Source organism: Crocuta crocuta, unplaced genomic scaffold, assembly GCF_008692635.1.
Source record: "Crocuta crocuta isolate KB4526 unplaced genomic scaffold, BGI_CrCroc_1.0 scaffold110, whole genome shotgun sequence".
NCBI lineage: Eukaryota > Metazoa > Chordata > Mammalia > Carnivora > Hyaenidae > Crocuta > Crocuta crocuta.
The window spans coordinates 3,019,643-3,038,284 of record NW_027527386.1 but is presented as its reverse complement, the minus strand read 5'-3'; the positions used below and the strand labels follow the sequence as shown (position 1 = coordinate 3,038,284).

The 18,642-nt window shown below is 46.2% G+C and overlaps 1 protein-coding gene and 1 long non-coding RNA gene across 2 annotated transcripts in view; one reads left to right on the top strand and one right to left on the bottom strand.

The window, feature by feature from the left end:
- The window catches only part of LOC144219229 (zinc finger protein 77-like), a 19,658-nt gene extending 17,127 nt beyond the window's left edge, over window positions 1-2,531 (bottom strand). The window contains exon 1 of the mRNA XM_077749224.1: window positions 2,392-2,531. Coding sequence (XP_077605350.1) covers window positions 2,392-2,394 — 3 coding nt within the window. The 5' untranslated portion in view covers window positions 2,395-2,531. The remainder of the gene's footprint in view (window positions 1-2,391) is intronic.
- Window positions 2,497-18,642, top strand: LOC144219307 (uncharacterized). Its single transcript, XR_013331373.1, has 3 exons — window positions 2,497-3,316; window positions 16,420-16,578; window positions 18,035-18,642. It is a non-coding gene; the product is annotated as an uncharacterized LOC144219307 (long non-coding RNA).

The following is an 18,642-nucleotide window of genomic DNA, read 5'->3' as shown; positions in this document are numbered from 1 at the left end:
CACCCCATGTCACGCACACCAGGTGGACAAAGGAAGCCGGATAACTCCCGCTGCCACAAGCGACAGGACCCAGCACCGAAGGCTGATTCACACGCTGCATCCTCATCGCTCAGTAAGTTTTAACTTCCCTCCCATCTACAATATGCGATTTCCCCCCATGCGTAGAAATGACGATGCATTCGCACTCGGGTCGTGAAACCACTGTAGCAGGATTGCTGACAAAAGAAAAGATGAACTTGAGACCCCCCCTGTGAGCGGCCTGGGGCATCTGGGCGACACAGTGACCCCCTCCCAGCGTGTGAAGGAAAACGTGCAGAATCACTACTTCTACTTGTGCGCAAGATAGAAAAAAGGCAACAAGTTCTAGGGCACATTTATAGTTTTATCCATTTCAGAGAACAGGTACTTGTTACCTTTATCCTCATAATAGTAAACTAAGTCACAACTGACTTTTGAATCCCAGTTCAAGGAACTTCCGTGTATCTCAGACTACCGTCAACTAACCAGAAGTGGGTCAGGATCAGTTTCCCAACTCTGGACCCTGTGTGGAACCATCACCAGCATCTGGATGAATCCTTTGATCCACCCACCTGACATGAAGGTGTGGCTCCCCTTGCGTATTCCCCCAACCCTAAGGGAGAAGGACAATCCTGTCCTGAGACACGTGTCCCCAGGGGACATTCTCTGGATGAAGCCCAGAGTGACCCGAGTCAGCAGGGACAGGAACGACCTGACACACTTACTACCCTCTGCGCTGAAGGGGAAGGAAGGAGGCAGAAACTCAGGCATTTACACCTGCTGAACGTGAGGCTGGCGGAAGACAGGGCCATGGGCGCTGAGCTGGACAGGGACAGCGCTGCTCACAGGGGACAGGTGACATGCAGGTGCCTACCTGAGCCCTGTGCTCTGGGGAAAACCTCAGTGGCAGGGAAACCAGCCCCTCCCCCACCCTGCTGGGGTCTGGGAACCAGCAGGCTGCAGACAGGGCCCCTCCCCCGTCAGACCAGGAGAAGCCTCCCAGGGACGTCCCCCGGGTTCACCCACGACAGGGCCCCGCGCGGACCCCCCCCCCCCCAATCCACACTGTGCCGCATCCACCATCAGCTCAGCTGCGCGTCCCCATGACCAAGGGACACAACGTGCCGGCTGCTCCCCCGCTGGTTTGGCTTCTCTCCTCCTCCGGACCCTGAACGTGGGCTTGTCTCAGCCTGAGCCCCACACAGCCCCTCCTGGGGACAGGGGGACAGGCTGGCCTCAGGGAACGTGCACGTCAGCACCACACCTGCTCACGCCTGTGTCCTTCCCCCTCTCCCCCCTTTCACACGACTCCTGAGACGCTCAGGTCTTATGCCCACAGCGTCCTGCCTGTCGAGGTAGCCCCGGCCCCTGCACGGCCCCTGCCCCTGGTGCTACAAACCCGCCTCCCCCCAAATGCAACAAGCAGTCCCCTCCCCCCCAGCCTTTGTAATCCTTCTCAATACACGTCCCTCCTTGCTCAATTCGGATTTTACTTTGACACTGGTTTGAGCAACTGTCCACCACCGCCCCTTTCCTACCCAAACGTTACCCAGGCCACTGCCCCCCCCACGGGCCCTGAACTGCGGGGGGCCCACACTCCGAGCACCCACTGAGCTGAGGAACAAGGCCCCGGGGGCCTGAGCCCAGGAGGCCTTCCTCCACCGCTGACAGCGGGCTTTCTTGCTCACCGCCCCCCACCCCCGCCCGCCTCACAGAACAGCCAAGCCCCGGTTCTGTTCCACTGGAGACGCCGAATCCCTGAGGATCCGAGGATGTGAGGCTGGACCCTGTCCCTGCTGGAACTCCTTTATAATAAATCGTCCTCGGCCAAGCTCGCATCTGAATTTTTCTCAGGCCCACCGTGAGTTCCCTGACCCCAGCTCCCAGGTTTTACTGCCCCCGCACGTGGTGGTCCCCGCCTCCTTCCACCCGCCGGGACTCAGGCGGCCACAGGGAAACCCGTGATTATGACGGGACCCCGGGACCCCACCTCATGGCCAAAGGCGGAGACTCGGGTCAGGACCTGCGGGACCCCCACGAGGACACCGCAACCCCACCCCGCGGCCCACAGACCTCTGGACCCGAGCCCCGGGACCCCACGAGGCGAGGGAACAGGACAAAGGAACCTCACCCGGAGGCCCACGGCCGATCTAGGGTTGGGACCGCGGCCCACGGCGGAGATTCGGGTCGAGCCTAAGAGACCCACACGCCAGGATGGCAGAGGACGCCGGGACGCCATCCGAAGGCCCGCAGAGGAAACTCGGGAGAGAACTCGCGGGGAACAGGGAGCCAGGGGTCCGCGGTCACTACAAACCGGTTCAGGCCGGTTGGAACCAGCCCCTCCGCGTCCCGGGCCGGGGCCAGGCCACTCACCATCTCGCGGCCGTACTCGGAGCTCTGTGGGCGTCCTCCCCTCGATCCCGCTACACGGCGACCCCCTCCGACACACGAGCTCGCGGACAGGAAAAGTGGGTGAGCGCGGGACCTGCGCACCCCTGCAGCCGCGACTCAGAGCTCACACTCACCGGGCGGGATCACATCGCCCCATCCCCCACCCACCCGGGCCTGATTGGAGTGTTTCCGGACCCGGTAATATAAATGCACCGCGCTACGCGCCCCCAAGCAGTGATTGGGCGTTGCTTCAGGCAATGCGGCCTGATTGGATGGTGTTCCGACAATAACTCCCCACGACCCTGATTGGACAGTTCTCCGAGACACTACACTGCCGCACTATGATAGGACAGCCTGAGGCTCTTCACTTTCTGATTGGAGGGTAATCCCGGCACCGCCCCTGTGGCGCCAGATTGGGCAGATTCCCCCCAGGCCCCGCCTCCTACGGCCTGAGTGACAGGCCGGCGGTATACACGTGTCTGATCCGCCCGCCCTAAGGTCGGCACCCCGCCGAATGCTCTCTTGGCCCGCTGACCCGCTTGCCTCCTCCTTTGTCCCGGGAATGTGACTCAGTTTCTCCGCGGAGCCCCCCTCTTCCGACGCCGGATCGGAACGAGACAGCAGAAGGGCCTGGTGACGGTTGTGTCTGTGGTCGACGCGGGGGCGAGGTGACGGTGCCCCTGTCCCCGGTGTTTAAGTTCAATGACCTGTGATGTCACCGAACAGAAGATAAGGTCTTTCAGCGTTTTGACCTCTTTGACACCGCGAGACCCCGCCCTCCGTCCCCGCCCCCACATCTCTGGCCTCAGGTCAACCGAACATGCCCGAGTCCTCAGCCCCCAAGTGACAATGGACCCCGCTACCCCAGCAGGACACAGTCATAAATGTGACACGTTACAGTACTCAGGTATGCGTTATATTCTGCAAGGAAAGTCACGGCAGATAGAGTTTGTAGTCAGTCCCTGTGAACGTGGAATGTAAAAGGCTCTACTTCCCTTCTCCACATGGTACACTGATGTGGCACAGGTCTGCGACCATACAAAAAACTGAGCACTGAGTTTTACTCTTAAAAATGTGAGCTCCAGGCGCCTGGGCGGCTCAGTACATTAAGCATCTGACTTGGTTTGGGGTCAGGTCATGATCTCATCGTTTGCGGTTTCGTGGGTTTGCATCCCCAGTCCCGCTGCCACTCCCAGTCCGGCTCCCTGCTAATGGCATGGTGCCTGGTTGGGATTCACCCTCCCTCTGTCTCTCTGCCTCTTCCTAGCTCGCTCGCTCGCTCTCTCTCAAGTAACACTTTAAAATAAGTTTTAATACATAAATTTAAGTAAAAAATAAATTTTTAACAAGTGTGAGTATGGTATGCGAATTATAGCTCCATTTTTCAAACAGATTTAAAGTTCAAAATAGCTGTGAAGCCATGTCTCCTGGCCACAACAGACATACTTTATGTCTCTGGATTGGCCTATTCTGCATTTAATTAAAAAAAGTGTTTTTTTAATGTTTACTTACTTTTGAGAGCAAGAGCGAGTGGGAGAGGTACAGAGAGGAGGACACAGAATCTGAAGCAGGCTCCAGGCTCCAAGCTGTCAGCACAAAGCCCGACGTGGGGATCGAACTCACCGCCAGCGAGATCATGAAGTCAGCTGCTTAACCCACTGAGCCACCCAAGCGCCCCTATTCTGCATTTTATATATGAGTATGTGTCCATGTGAGTTTGGTCTCTTTCACATGGCATATTTTCTCTCTTTTTAATTTAAATCCAAATTAGTTAACATACACTGTAATAATAATTACAGGAATAGAATTCAGTGACTCATCACTTACATACGACACCTAGCGCTCATCCCAAGAAATGTCCTCCTTATTGCCCCTCACCCCTTGGCTTTGTCCCAACCCAACACCCCACCAGCAACCCTCAGTTTGCTCTCTGTTCTTCAGAGTCTCTTATGGTTTGCCTCCCTCTCTGTTTTTATCTTATTTTTGCTTCCCTTCCCTTATGTTAATCTGTTTTGTATCTTAAATTCCACAGAATGAAATCACGTATTTGTCTTTCTATGACTGACTTATTTCGCTTAGCATAATACATTCTAATTTCATCCACATTATTGCAAATGGCCATATTTCATTCTTTTTGATTGCCAAGTAACATTCCATTGTGTATATGTGTGTGTGTACACACACATCTTCTTTATCCATTCATCAGTCGATGGACATTTGGGCTCTTTCCACACTTTGGCTATTGTCGATAGCGCTGCTATAATAAACACTGCAGTGCATGTGCTCCTTCAAATCAGCACTCTTGTATACTTTAGATAAATACCTAGTTGTGCAATTGCTGGGTCGTGGGTTGTTTTATTTTTAATTTTTTGAGGAACCTCCATACTGTTTTCCAGAGTGGCTGCACCAGTTTGCATTCCCAACAGAAGTGCAAAAGGGTTCCTATTTCTCTGCATCTTCTCCAATATCTGTTGTTGCCTGAGTTGTTAATTTTCATCATTTTACAGGTGTGAAGTGGTATGTCACTGTGGTTTTGATTTGTATTTCCCTGATGATGAGTGATGTTGAACATTTCCTCATGTCTATTACCCATCTGGATGGATATCTTCTTTGGAAAAGTGTCTATTCATGTCTTTTGCCCATTTCTTCACTGGATTATTGGGTTTTTTGCATGTTGAGTTTGGTTTGCTTTTTTATCTATTTTCGATACTAACTTTTTATCACATATGTCATTTGTAAGTATCTTATCCCACTCTGTCGTTGCCTTGTGTTTCGCTGATTGTTTCTTTCACTGTGCAGAAGCTTTTTATTTTGATAAGGTCCAAATAGTTCATTTTTGCTTTTGTTTCCCTTGCCTCCAGTAACATGAGAAGAAGTTGCTATAGCTGAGGTCAAAGAGGTTGTTGTCTGTCTTCTCCTCTAGAATTTTGATGGCTTCCTGTCTTACATTTAGGTCTTTCATCCATTTTAGTTTATTTCTGTGTATGGTGTAAGAAACTGGTTCAGGTTCATTCTACATGTTGCTGTCCAGTTTTCCCAACACCATTTGCTGAAGGTACTGTCTTTTTTCCATTGGCTATTCTTTCCTGCTTTGTCAAAGATTAGTTGGACATACATTTCTAGGTCCATTTCTGGGTTCTCTGTTCTATTGATCTACCTGTCTGTTCTTGTGCCAGTACCATACTGTCTTGATGATTACAGCTCTGTAATACAGCTTGAAGTCTGGAATTGTGATGCCTCCAACTTTGGTTTTCTTTCTCAAAATTGCTTTTGCTATTTGGGGTCTTTTCTGGTTCCATACAAATTTTAGGATTGTTTGTTCTGGCTCTCTGAAGAATGTGGGTTGCTATTTTGGTAGGTATTGCACTGAATATGGAGATTGCTTTTGGGTAGTTACCCTAACATTTTAACAGTATTTGTTCTTCCAATCCATCAGCATGGAGTGTCTTTCAATTTTTTGTGTGTCTTCTTCAATTTCTTTCATAAGCTTTTTTATTTTTAATGTTTAATTTTGAGAAAGGATGAGCAGGGGAGGGGCAGAGAGAGAGAGGAGGAGACAGAGGATCCGAAGCAGCCTCTGTGCTAAGTTCAGACAGCCTGATGTGGGAATTGAACTCACAAAATGTGACATCGTGACATAAGCCAAAGTCAGACACTTAACCAACTGAACTTCCCAGGCTCTCCTCTTTCATAAGCCTTCTAGAGTTTTCAGTGTATAGATTTTTCACCTCTTTGGTTATGTTAATCCTAGGTATTTTATGGTTTTTGATGCAATTGTAAATGGGATCGATTCCTTTATTTCTCTTTCTGTGCTTCATTATTGGTGTATAGGAATGCAAATTATTTCTGTACATTGATTTTATATCCTGAGACTTTGCTGAACTCGTGTATCACTTCTGGCAGTGTTTTGCTGGAATCTTTTGCATTTTCCATATAGAGTATCATGTTGTCTGCAAAGAGTGAAAGTTTGACTTCCTCCTTGCCATTTTGGATGCTTTTCATTTCTTTGTGTTGTCTGATTGCTGAGGCTAGGACTTCCAACACTATGTTGAATAACGTGAAAGTGAACATCCTTGTCATGTTCCTGACTTTAGGGTAAAGCTCACAGTTTTTCCCCATTGAAAATGATAATAGCTGTGGGTCTTTCATATATGGCCTTTATGATCTTGAGGTATAATCCTTCTATCCCTACTTTTTTTTTTCAATGTTTTATTTATTTCTAGGAGAGAGAGAGAGACAGCGTGAGCATGGGAGGGTCAGAGAGAGAAGGAGTGACAGACTCTGAAACAGGCTCCAGGCTCTGAGCTAGCAGTCAGCACAGAGCCCGACGCGGGGCTCGAACCCACGAACCGCGAGATCATGACCTAAGCGAAAGTCGGACGCCTAACCGACTTAAGCCACCCAGGTGCCCCTATCCCTACTTTCTTGAGGGGTTTTATCAAGAAAGGATGCTGTAGTCTGTCAAATGCTTTTTTAGCATCTATTGAGAGAATCATGTAATTCTTATCCTTTCTTTTATTGTGATGTATCACACTGATTAATTTGCAGATATTGAACCAGTCCTGCATCCCAGGAATAAATCCGATTTGTTTGTGGTGAGTGATTCTTTTAATGTTGGATCCAGGGGCGCCTGGGTGGCTTAGTCGGNTTTTTTTTTTTTTTTTTTTTTTTTTTTTTGGAACATCTTCAAAAGAATAAATGTTAACTCTCCTTAAGAGTCTGGTAGAATTGCCCTGGGGAGCCTTCCAGCTCTCCACTCTTGATTGTTGAAGGTTTTTTTAATTATTGATTCAATTTCTTTACTGATTATGGGTCTGTTCAAATTTTCTATTTCTTCCTGTTTCAGTTTTGGTAGTTTATATGTTTCTAGGAATCTGTCCATTTTTTCCAGATTGCCAAATTTGTTGGCATATAATTTCTCATAATATTCTCTTACCATTGTTTGTATTTCTGCCGTATTGGTTGTGATCTCTCCTCTTTTATTCATCACTTTATTTGAGTCCTTTCCTTTTTCTTTTTGGTCAATCTGGCTATGGATTTATCGATTTTGTTAAGTCTTTCAAAGAACCAGCTCCTGGTTTCATTGATCAGTTCTACTTTCTTAAAATTTCGGTATCAGGCCGTGTGGCCAGCCTCGGACCAAATGCAGCACCAGGCGGCGGCGAGAGCATATGCCTCGGTGAGAACAGGACTTGAGTCTGCTCTGTCTTCCACTGCGAATATTCAACAGATGTTTTTGAACTCAGGAGGGAACAGCTAGTAGATTCATGGGCTACCTCAAGAAACAAGCCAAAGTACACATGGTGGAGAGTCCCAAATACTACTACGAGTAGGAAAATAAAATAACCAAGGTCTCAACAAGAAAGACTAAGAGATACCGTTCAAAGAACACTTTCTGAATGGACAGGCCCTGGACAGTCAAAGAGCCTTCTTTGGTACAGCAGCACTCACAGGTGCAGAGTGCATAACAAGCTTTTAAAACTAACAAGAGATAGAAAACTAATCAAAATGACGAAACAGAAGAGCTCTCCTCCAAAGAAATTCCAGGAAGAAATGACAGCTAAAGAACTGCTCAAAACAGATATAAGCAAAATAACTGAACAAGAATTTAGAACAACAGTCACAAAATTAATCGCTAGGCTTGAAAAAGGCATGAAAGACATCAGAGAAACTATTGCTACAAAGACTATGGAGCTTAAAAATAGTTGTGATGATTAAAAAACGCTATAAATGAGATGCAAAATAAAATGGAGGCGTCCAATGCACGGACTGAAGAGGTAGAAAGGAGAATAAGTGGTTTAAAAGACATAATTATAGAAAACGAGGAAGCTGAGAAAAAGAGAGATAAACTGATACAGGAACACAGAAGGAGAGTTCGAGAGCTCAGCGATACAATCAAACAGAAAAATATCCATATCATGGGAATTCCAGAAGAGGAAGAGAGAGGGAAAGGCGCTGAAGGAGTCCCTGAACAAATTATAGCAGAGAACTTCCCCAATCTGGGAAGGAAACAGACGTTGAAATCCAAGAGACACAGAGAACTCCCCTCAGACGTAACTTGGATCGATCTTCTGCACGACGTATCATAGTGAAACTGGCAACATTTAAGGACAAAGAGAGAATTCTGAAAGCAGCTAGGGATAAAAGGGCCCTAACATAAAAAGGGAAACCCATCAGAGTGGTGGCAGACCTATCTACTGAAACGTGGCAGGCCAGAAAGGAATGGCAGGAGATCTTCAATGTGATGAACAGAAGAAAATATGCAACCAAGAATCCTCTATCCAGCAAGCCTGTCATTCAGAATAGAAGGAGAGATAAAAGTCTTTCCAAATAAACAAAAATTGAAACAATTTGTCACCACTAAACCAGCCCTACAAGAAATCCTGAGGGGGATTCTCTGAGAGAAATGTTGCAAGGAACACAAGATACCAGAGACACCACAAGCATGAATCCCACAAAGGACACGATGACTCTAAACCCACATATTTCAATAGTAACACTGAATGTAAATGGACTAAATGCCCCAGTAAAAAAACATAGGGTAGCAGAATGGTTTAAGAAAAACAAAATCCATCTATTTGCTGTCTACAAGAAACTCATTTTAGACTGGAGGACACCTTAAGATTGAAAGAAAGGGGATGGAGAAATATCTATCATGCTACTGGAAGTCAAAAAAAAAAAAAGCTGGAGTAGCCATACTTAGACAAACTGGACTTTAAAGACAATAACAAGGGATGAAGAAGGGTATTATATAATCAGTACAGAGTCTATCCATCAGGAAGGGCTAACAATTAAAATTTCAGTATCATTGATTTTTTATTTTATTTTTGTGTGTTTTTTATTTATTTCTGAGGGAGAGAAAGAGCATGAACAGGGGAAGGTCAGAGAGAGAGGGAGACACAGAATCCGAAGCAGGCTCCAGGCTCTGAGCTGGCAGTCAGCACAGAGCCCGACGTGGGGCTCGAACCTACAAACCGTGAGATCATGACCTGAGCGGAAGTCAGATGCTTAACCGACTGAGCCACCAGGCGCCCTTCAATATCATTGATTTCTGCTCTTTTTATTATTTCTCTTCGTCTGTGGGTTTGGAGCTTTATTTGCTGTTCTTTTTCCAGCTCTTTTAGGTGTAAGGTTAGGTTGTGTACCTGAGACCTTTCTTCTTTAGGAAGGCATGGATTACTATATATTTCCCTCTAAGAACCACCTTTGATGCATCCCAGATGTTTTGGGCTGTTGTGTTTTCTTTTTCATTGGCTTCCATGTACTTTTTAATTTCTTCTTTAATTTCTTGGTTAGCCCATTCATTCTTTAGTAGGATGTTTTTTAATCTCCTAGTATTTATGGTCTTTCCAAATTTTTTATTGTGGTTGATTTTGAGTTTCATAGCGCTGTGGTCTGAAAATATGCAAGGTATGATCTCAATCTTCTTGTACTTGCTGAGGGCTGATTTATGTCCCAGTATGTGATCTACTCTGGAGAATGTTCCATGTGCACTCAAGAAGAATGTGAATTCTGCTGCTTTAGGATGAAATGTTCTGAATATATTTGTTTAGTCCATCTGGTCCAGTGTGTCATTCAAAGTCGTTGTTTCCTTGTTGATTTTCTGCTTAGATGCTCTGTCAATTACTGTAAGTGGGGTGTTGAAGTCCCCTACTATTATGTTATTATTATCAATGGGTTTCTTTATGTTTGTGATTAATTGATTTATGTATTTGGGTTCTTACATGTTGGGGGGATAAATATTTACAATTGTTAGATATTCTTGGTGGGTAGATGCTTTCTTTTGATGACCATTCGCACAACAGATGGTTCTTCATCCCCTTACTTTTATCTGCAGGTGTTTTTAGGTCTAAAATGAGTCTCTTGTAAGCAGCATATAGATGTCTTGTTTTTTAGAGGTCTGGTTTAGTGGTCATGAACTCCTTTAGTTTTTCTTTGTCTGGAAAACTCTTTTATCTCTCCTTCTATTTTGAATGACAGCCCTGATGGATAAAGAATTCTTGGCTGCATGTTTTTCCGATTCAGCATGTTGACTATATCCTGCCACTCCTTTCTGGCCTGCCATGTTTCTGTGGATAGGTCTGCTGTGAACTTGATCTGTCTTCCCTTACAGATTAAGGGCTTTTTTCCTCCTTGCTGCTTTCAAAACTCTTTCCTTGTTTGTGTATTTTTCTGAATTTGACTATGATATGCCCTGGTGATGGCCGGTTTTTGTTGAATCAAATAAGATTCTCTGTGCTTCTTGGTTTTTAATGTCTGTGTCCTTCCCCAGATTAGGAACATTTTCTGCTAAAATTGCTCACATAAACCTACTCCCCCCTTTCCTCTCTCTTCATCTTCTGGGACTCCTATAATTCAGATGTTATTCCTTTTTAGTAAGTCACTGAGTTGTCTAAGTCTTGTATCATGATCTTTTTGCCTTTGTTTCCCTCTTTTCTGCTTCATTATTTTCCATAATTGTATCTTCTAAATCATTGATTCCCTGCTCCGCTTTGTCCATCCTTACCATCATGGGATCTATTCGAGATTGCATCTTGGTTATAGCACTTTTAAGTTCATCCTGACTAGATTTTATTTCTTTTATCTCCGCACAAAGGGATTCTATGCTTTTTTCAACCCCAGCTAGTATTCTAAATTCTAGTTCAGACATCTTTCTTATGTCTCTGTTGATTAAGCCCCGGGCTGTCATTTCTTCCTGTTTTTTCTTTTGGGGTGAATGCCTTCATTTTGTGATGTTGGAGGAAGAAAAAAAAATAAAATAAAAACTTAAAATTAAAAAATTAAAAACAAAGAATCAAAGGAAGCTACATCCTAGGTGTGTTTTGGTCTGCCTGTGGAAGGAAGCTTGGTAGAATACAGGGGGAAAAAATGGAAGGAAAAGTTAAAGAAAAAAAAATTTTTTTTAATAAAAATTATATAATAAAACAAGAACAAAATGAAATGAGATAGAACAAAACGCTTTTAATAAAAAGCAAAGTAAAAAACATAAAAATAAGATAAATTTTTCTCTTTCTGTATCCAAGAATGAGGAAGAAGGGGGGGGGAGGAAAATTTAAGCAAAAGCAGAAGTAAAGAAAATGAACAAATACATAAACCAGCCCACAGAATGAAACCAGAATGAAGTTACATCTAGTTTCCCCTAAAACTGTAACTATGAAGCCCTGTACAGTCTGGACACCAAGCAGGTGGAGAGACTTGTGCCCGTCTTCTAGGGGATGAGCTTGGAGGGTGCAGTGGGCAGGGCTTGGTGTAATAGCTTCGTGCTCCACTAGGTGGTGCTGCTTAGCTTAATGGGGTGGATCAGTGTGGCCCGAGTGCGCATGTGCAGGAGAGGCGGAAATGGCTTCACCCGACTGCCTAGTCGCTGGTGTAGGAACTTCGTGCTCTCATGGACCCGTCATCAAGCATACCTCCTTTGTCTCAGGCCTCCGTCCACTCCCCACCTCTACCCTGTCCAGGTCCAAGCTGTCCGCCTGGCAGGCGGCAACCCCCTCCAGAGTTTTATCTCAAATGGAGTTGTTTCAAAACCTCACACTTCAGAGACCCCTGCAGCTTGGACCTGTGCCAACTCTCTGGGCGAATCTCACTGAGCAATGGCCAGGTGCCCACTTGCCCCAGAAAACGTTCGCGCGACTGCTCAGCAGCAGCAGTTCAAGCACTATGGCAAACCACAACACAGCCAGCACCGGGTTTCACCTCACTCTGGCATCTTTGTCCCAGTACCAGCAAATGTGGCTGTTCTCTGGGGTCTGCTGGGATCTATCCCCACGGGGAGGCCGACCGGCCTCTACCACCAAATGCACTCCAAACAGGGGAACTGCTTCTCCCCCATGTGGCACACAGACCCGGCTCCCAGCTCCAGGGGATTCACCCTGCATCCTCACCAGAGCACCGCTAGGCACTGAGCTCCAAAACTTCAGACTCTATACTTCACTGTCTATAGAATCCTGGTGGTAGTGAAACCCTCTCCTTTCTTCCTATCAATGGTTTTAGGGAACAGATTTCTTGTTAGGTCCCCTGCAAGTGTCTTTCACTCTCTCTTTTCTCTCCGGCTACTTTCAGAAGTGCTTCTCTTGCACTCCCAATGCACTGCACACTCCCCCTTTCTCTGTCTTCCCTCCTCAAAACAGCTCCCTACCTTCCATGGCTTTTCTCTCTCCACCAGTTAACCTCTCTGCACCAGGTACTTGCCAAGCTTTGCAGCTCAAGTTAGGCATATTGTGTTAATCCTCTGATCAACTTCCTAGGGCTTCAAAATCTTTTGGTGCTGATCTCGCTGCGTTTCAGGGATGAGACGAGCTCAGGGCCTCTATGCTGCTCTGCCAACTCAACTTGCTCCTCAAGATTCATTCATTTTACAATACGTGTCCGTGCTTCATTCCTTTCTGGGGCTGAATAATTGTCCCTCCTGTGTATATGCTGCACCCTGTTCATCCATCCATGCACTGGGGGACACTTGGAACATTTCCCTCTTTTGCGGGATCTGCACAGTTCTGCAGCTGACATTCATGTGCACACATCAGAGTGTTTCAATTTACGTAGGAATGGAACACTCGGGTCATATTATAATCCTGTTTAACATTTTGAGGAACCACCAAACATTTTTTCCACATCAGCTGCCCTAGTTTACATTCCCACCAGCCAAGCACAGGGTTCCAATTTCTGCACATCCTGACTGCCGCTGCTTCCCTGGATTCTGGCTCCTCACCATCCTCGTGAGTGGCAAGTGGTATTGTCTTGCGTTTTGTCTTGTTTCCCTTCACGGTTAGTGAGGTTGAGGATTTTTGCACGTGTTTATTAGACATTTGTGTGTCATCCTAAAAGAAATGTCTATTCAAGGTTTTGCTCACTTTCTAACTGGGTCGAATTTTTGTTATTCAGATATAAGCGTTCTTTGTGTATTCTGGATGGTAAAAATCTTGTCATACATTTGATTTACAAATACATTCTCCCATTTGATGGGAGAAATTTCATCTCTTCCTATTGACCTTTAATATGCAAAAGATTTTTATCTTCCTGAAGCCTAATTTACCCACTCTCTCTTGTGCTCAGCCCACCTACAAGCCAGAAAATTCTGATGGCTCTAACTTCAAATTCTAACTGGGCTCCAACCTCCACATCATTGCCATGGCTACCAACCCAGTGTGATCCACCACCTTGGCTGACATCATCTTCCCAGTGCCTGCTGTCATGGTAACAGAAGGATCCTGTGTAGGTGCCTAATCAACTCATCTTGAGGGTCCATGCCACCCACCACCAAAGTCAGTCTTCTTGGCTGACCAGCACATGCGACCCACCCCATCTTCTCCTCTCACGTCTGCTGTGCCTCCTCCCCCCTCACTCTTCTGCGGTGACACTGGCCTCTGGTGTCCTTCGGATATCCAAGGCCCCCTCCCTCCTCCAGAGTGCATTCGGTACCTGGGGCTGCTGTAACACAGCAGGGGACAGACATTTGTGGTGTCACAACTGAGGTGGCTGGAAGCCTGAGATCAGTTTGTCTGCAAGGTTGGCTCCTTCTAGAGGCTCTGAAGGAGAATGTGTCCCAGGCCTCCTTTCCAGCTGCTGGAGGTTGCCCACAACCCTTTGCATTCCTTGGGGGGTAGACACATCATGCCAATCCCTGCTTCTGTCTCACGTGGTCAAGGCCTGTCTTCAGTGCAGGCCTCTACGTCCAAATTTCCCGGTTTTATAAGGACACCCATCACTGGGCCAAGACCTACCCTAATCCAGTATGGCCTCATCTTCGTTATCTTCATTACATGTGCAAACACCTGATTTCTAGGTAAGACTATATTCTGAGGTTACATGTGGACATGAAACTTGGGGGCTACAATGCTGGACCCAGAGTATGTGTATGCCTGTACTGCACATACCTTATCATCAACTTAGGTATCAACTTGCAGTGCTGTCTGGAATCCTTACTTTACTATTTTGGTTTCCTAGTCCTTGCAACCACATACAGATCTCTCTGAAATATACACATATATTTCAGACTATAAATCCATGGATATTTCTGAAATACAGTATATGAACTCCACATACATTTTCCTTTCATCCCTTCACTGTACTACAATGCTACTGTGAAATCTACACATAGATAATTATGCTTCTGTTCTTTAACTGTGGGCAAGGCCAGCAGGCCTATTTCCCAGAATCCCTGTCTGTATGGTCCTAGGTGACAACTCACCAATGGCCAAACTGCATGAGTATTAGAAGTACAAGTGAAGGGGCGCCTGAGTGGCTCAGTCGGTCAAGCATCTGACTTTGATTCAGGTCATGATCTCACAGTTTGTGAGTTCAAGCCCCGCATCGAGTTCTCTGCTGTTCAGTGCAGAGCCTGCTTGGGATCCCCTCTCCCTCGCTCTCTGTCCCTCTCCCACTCACGCTCTACCTCAAAATAAATAAATTTTAAGGTGGCTCAGTCGGTTCAGCGTCCGACTTCAGCTTAAGTCATGATCTCAGTTTGTGGGTTCGAGCCCCACGTCAGCCTCTGTGCTGACAGGTAGCTCAGAGCCTGGAACCTGTCTTCAGATTCTGTGTCTCCCTCTCTCTCTGACCCTCCCCTGATCATGCTGTCTCTCTCTCTCAAAAATAAATTAAAAATATTTAAAAAAGTTTTTTAGATAAATAAACTTTAAAAAAGAAAGTACAAGTGAAGATGCCCTAGTATAATGTTGGGGTCACCATACAGATGGACCAATGCATAGGAGCTAGTCTGGCAACAGCCTGCTGCCCATTTTTCTGAATAGTAGTCTGTCATGCAAGCATGTACCCAAACTAAACAACAAACTTTCCCCTTCCATTTTCTTAGCAGTCCTGTGTTCCACTCATGATCTCCCCCATCATGGTTCCAATTCTATGGTCAGAAACCCATAGCTTTGGGGTTTACAACCAGTCACATCATCCTGTGTTCCACTCATCATCTCCCCCATCCGTGGGACAGATTCTATGGTCAGAAATCCATAGCTCTGGGTTTTCCAACCAGTCACACCATGTCCCCCAGGCTCCCGATTCAGGCTGCCATGTTTGTTGATTCTCTTCGGTGCTCTGACTCCTCTCTTCTCTAGATCATACCATATTTGTGTAAGATAGCATTTGTGGGTGCCAGGCTGACTCAGGCGGTGGAGTATGAAACTCCTGATGTCAGGTTAATGAGTTTAAGCCCCACATTGGCTGGAGAGTTTACTAGTAAAAAAAAAAAAAGGGGGGGGAGGGATCATTTGTATAGCAAACATCCATCTTCCCAATAATTTCACAAGATCAGGGATCTTGATTCCAGGACAACAGATACAAAGGCCCAGCTAAAAGGCACATGGAATTTTGACTTTCTGCTGCTTTGTGAGGTGTCTACACTGCTCATCCTTCTGTGTGAGAAATTAGCACCTTCTGCACATCTCAGGGTGAATGTGGCAGTTCTCCATTTACACAGAGCTGAATCCAAGTCATTAGTAGATGTTGACTTACTCTACTTATGTGAGATTAAAACAATGTGCATTCGGTTTTTTGAGGTTTTTTTATTTTGAAAAATTAACGTTTATTTATTTTTTGAGAGACAGAGAGAGACAGGGCATGAGTGGAGGGCAGAGAGGAAGACAGACTCCGAAGCAGGCTCCAGGCTCTTAGTTGTCAGCACAGAGCCTAACGTGGGGCTCGAACTCCCAGACCGTAAGATCACGACCTGAGCCGAAGTCAGACACTCAACCAACTGAGCCCCCTAGGCACCCCACAAGGTGCACTTGTTTACTCAAACAAATGATTCTATGTGCTTCCCAGGAACCCCTAAACTGCATTTAAATATCACTTGTATACTAACTAATGTAACTCTTTATGAGACAGATTATATCAAAATATCCCTTTGTGCTTAGGGAGTATCAAATCAGCCCTCCTAGTTCTCATTTAGGACAATTCTTGGTTAATATTTTCATGTATTCTTAGTCATAGTACCAAGTGCACATGATTTTAGGAATTTTTTTTCTTTCGGGCCAATTTTTAAAATTCTTCTATACTTAGGATTTTTGTCATTACCATGAGTGGAGCACATTACTAAGACAATGACTTGGTCAACACCCTCCACGCCCAGACCACCAGGGCCACACCTGTCGTCAGAGAGGATCGCACTGGATCAGGACATGGGATGAACACAACTCATGAAGACGGGCAGAGATGTTGGTGAGAGGGACACACTGTGACATGTGCCACATGAGGATGTGCTCTGACGTGACGCGTGCAGACGTGTGAAGGACGGTGGGGGTGTGGGAAGGGCTCCTTTACTCTAGACCAGATGCTGGCAGGAAGGACATGTGAGTTTATGTCAGAGATTTCCACGTGTGTCTAGAAAGCAGGCGGGAGGCGGTGCAGCTCAAACTATGAATCAAGAGGCAGCAGCACGTCAGCAAGAAGCGGGGATATTTGTGGGTTTTGTGGACTCTGGTTTCAGCCTCTTTACACACATGAGCACATCATGGGCTTCACGTTCAGGATGCATCACAGACGAGGAAGTGCCTCATCTGAGAACAGGCTGGGGGTGGTGGTGAAATGATTTCTGCTCCATGTGACAATGTCACAGCCCAATACTGAGTACAGGGCCAGCCTCCACCGTCTGAGGCAATGACTGCAATTCTCATTGACCGTGTGAACACTGACATGCTGCCTACTCATACCCAGCAGTGTGTCAGAGTTCTTCCATAAAGAAACCCAGCATTTATACATCCAGTTGCTCCTCAGAAAATGCTAGCAGGTAATACTGTTTTTATCTCTTTGTATGAGTTAACTGTGACCTATAAATGCAGGAGATTTTCCAAAAATCATAAAGCAAGAAAGGAACCAACTTAGGATCATGATTCAAATCCAGCCTTTCCTCCCCAGACTCTATACTCAGCGTCAGGTGCTGATTACTGACCGTATTTCATGTGGTACACACTCAGCTCAAAGCACACAATTCCATTCCACGCTGATCCAGGCGCTGCCGGCACTTGCCCACATGGCCGGCGGTCCACCCTCCTGCTCATGCTCACTCCCGTGGTGCTTCCCGGGGTCACCCCATCTCTACACGCACAGACTGTCCCTCTCTGACCTGAAGATAATACACTGTTGTCCTGGGCCTTCCTATGACCCCTGCTGTCACTGTGAAGACCGGCCAACCCCTAAGGGCCACAGAACAGGTGCACCTTCACGGCCTCTACACATGTAGTCAGTGGCTGTCCCTGCAAAACTCCGGAGTCAGAATCAGAAGGGCACCAGAGAGAAAAGGAACATCACTTCACAAGGAAAACCTCATCTGGGTATTTCTAATAGTGAACTATTTGTACATGTCTGAAATCAGGGATTTCATAGTCTGCTATGAAGAAACAAAAGTCCCACGGAAAACGTTGCATACGGACTATTTCCCATCGGTGCAGAAATAGCCACGTTGTTGAGACCCACACCTTCCATGTTGTTAGGTCGGTGTAACGTTGTCCCCATGACAAGGTCATATTGGTGAACTGAGGACAGAAGACAGGAAAGCCCATTCCAACAGTGGCTGGAATGACTAAACATAAGCATTACTCGATAAAGACATGGGTATCTTTATTTTCCATTGACACTACCAATGTCTGTACATTTCCTTTACCATTTCTTTCCCCAGGTACCAGTGGGACCACTCCCCATACACATCATCTCAGACGTGAAGCCCAACCAGCTCCGCCCGAAATACAACCAGACTCATATCCCACCCGGTCAGCCTTTATCTCTGTGTCCACTGGGGCAGATCAACAGAAGCATGAGTGGTCTGAAGGAAAAGAGAAAGGCTTGGCCCATTTTTCTTCCACTAGAAATAATACAAGGAGACAGCACTGGGTGAAGCATTATGAACCAATTACGCATCCATCACAGTTAGAAATGTCCTGTTCAGCACAACTCCCAGCAAGGAGGAGGAAGGGAGGAAGGATACATTTCCATTTTGGGATCAATTTTCCATTAACTTTCTAAACTACGTGGACAACACACATTGGGAAGCAGCATTTCCAGAAATTATTAGTTTCCTCAAGGCAGTTATGCCTGGAGCTCCGTGTCATAACTCACTCTCACCACCACTAAGACTCACCACACCAACAACACTGTTTTTTTCTAGCTGTTGACAGGCAAGTAGGGAAGATAAATGTGTCTGGCTCCCCTCCCACACTCTTGAGCTGCAAGACCATGACTATGGGAGGAGGCCACTACCATGAGGAGTAAATCATTTTTTACAATTTG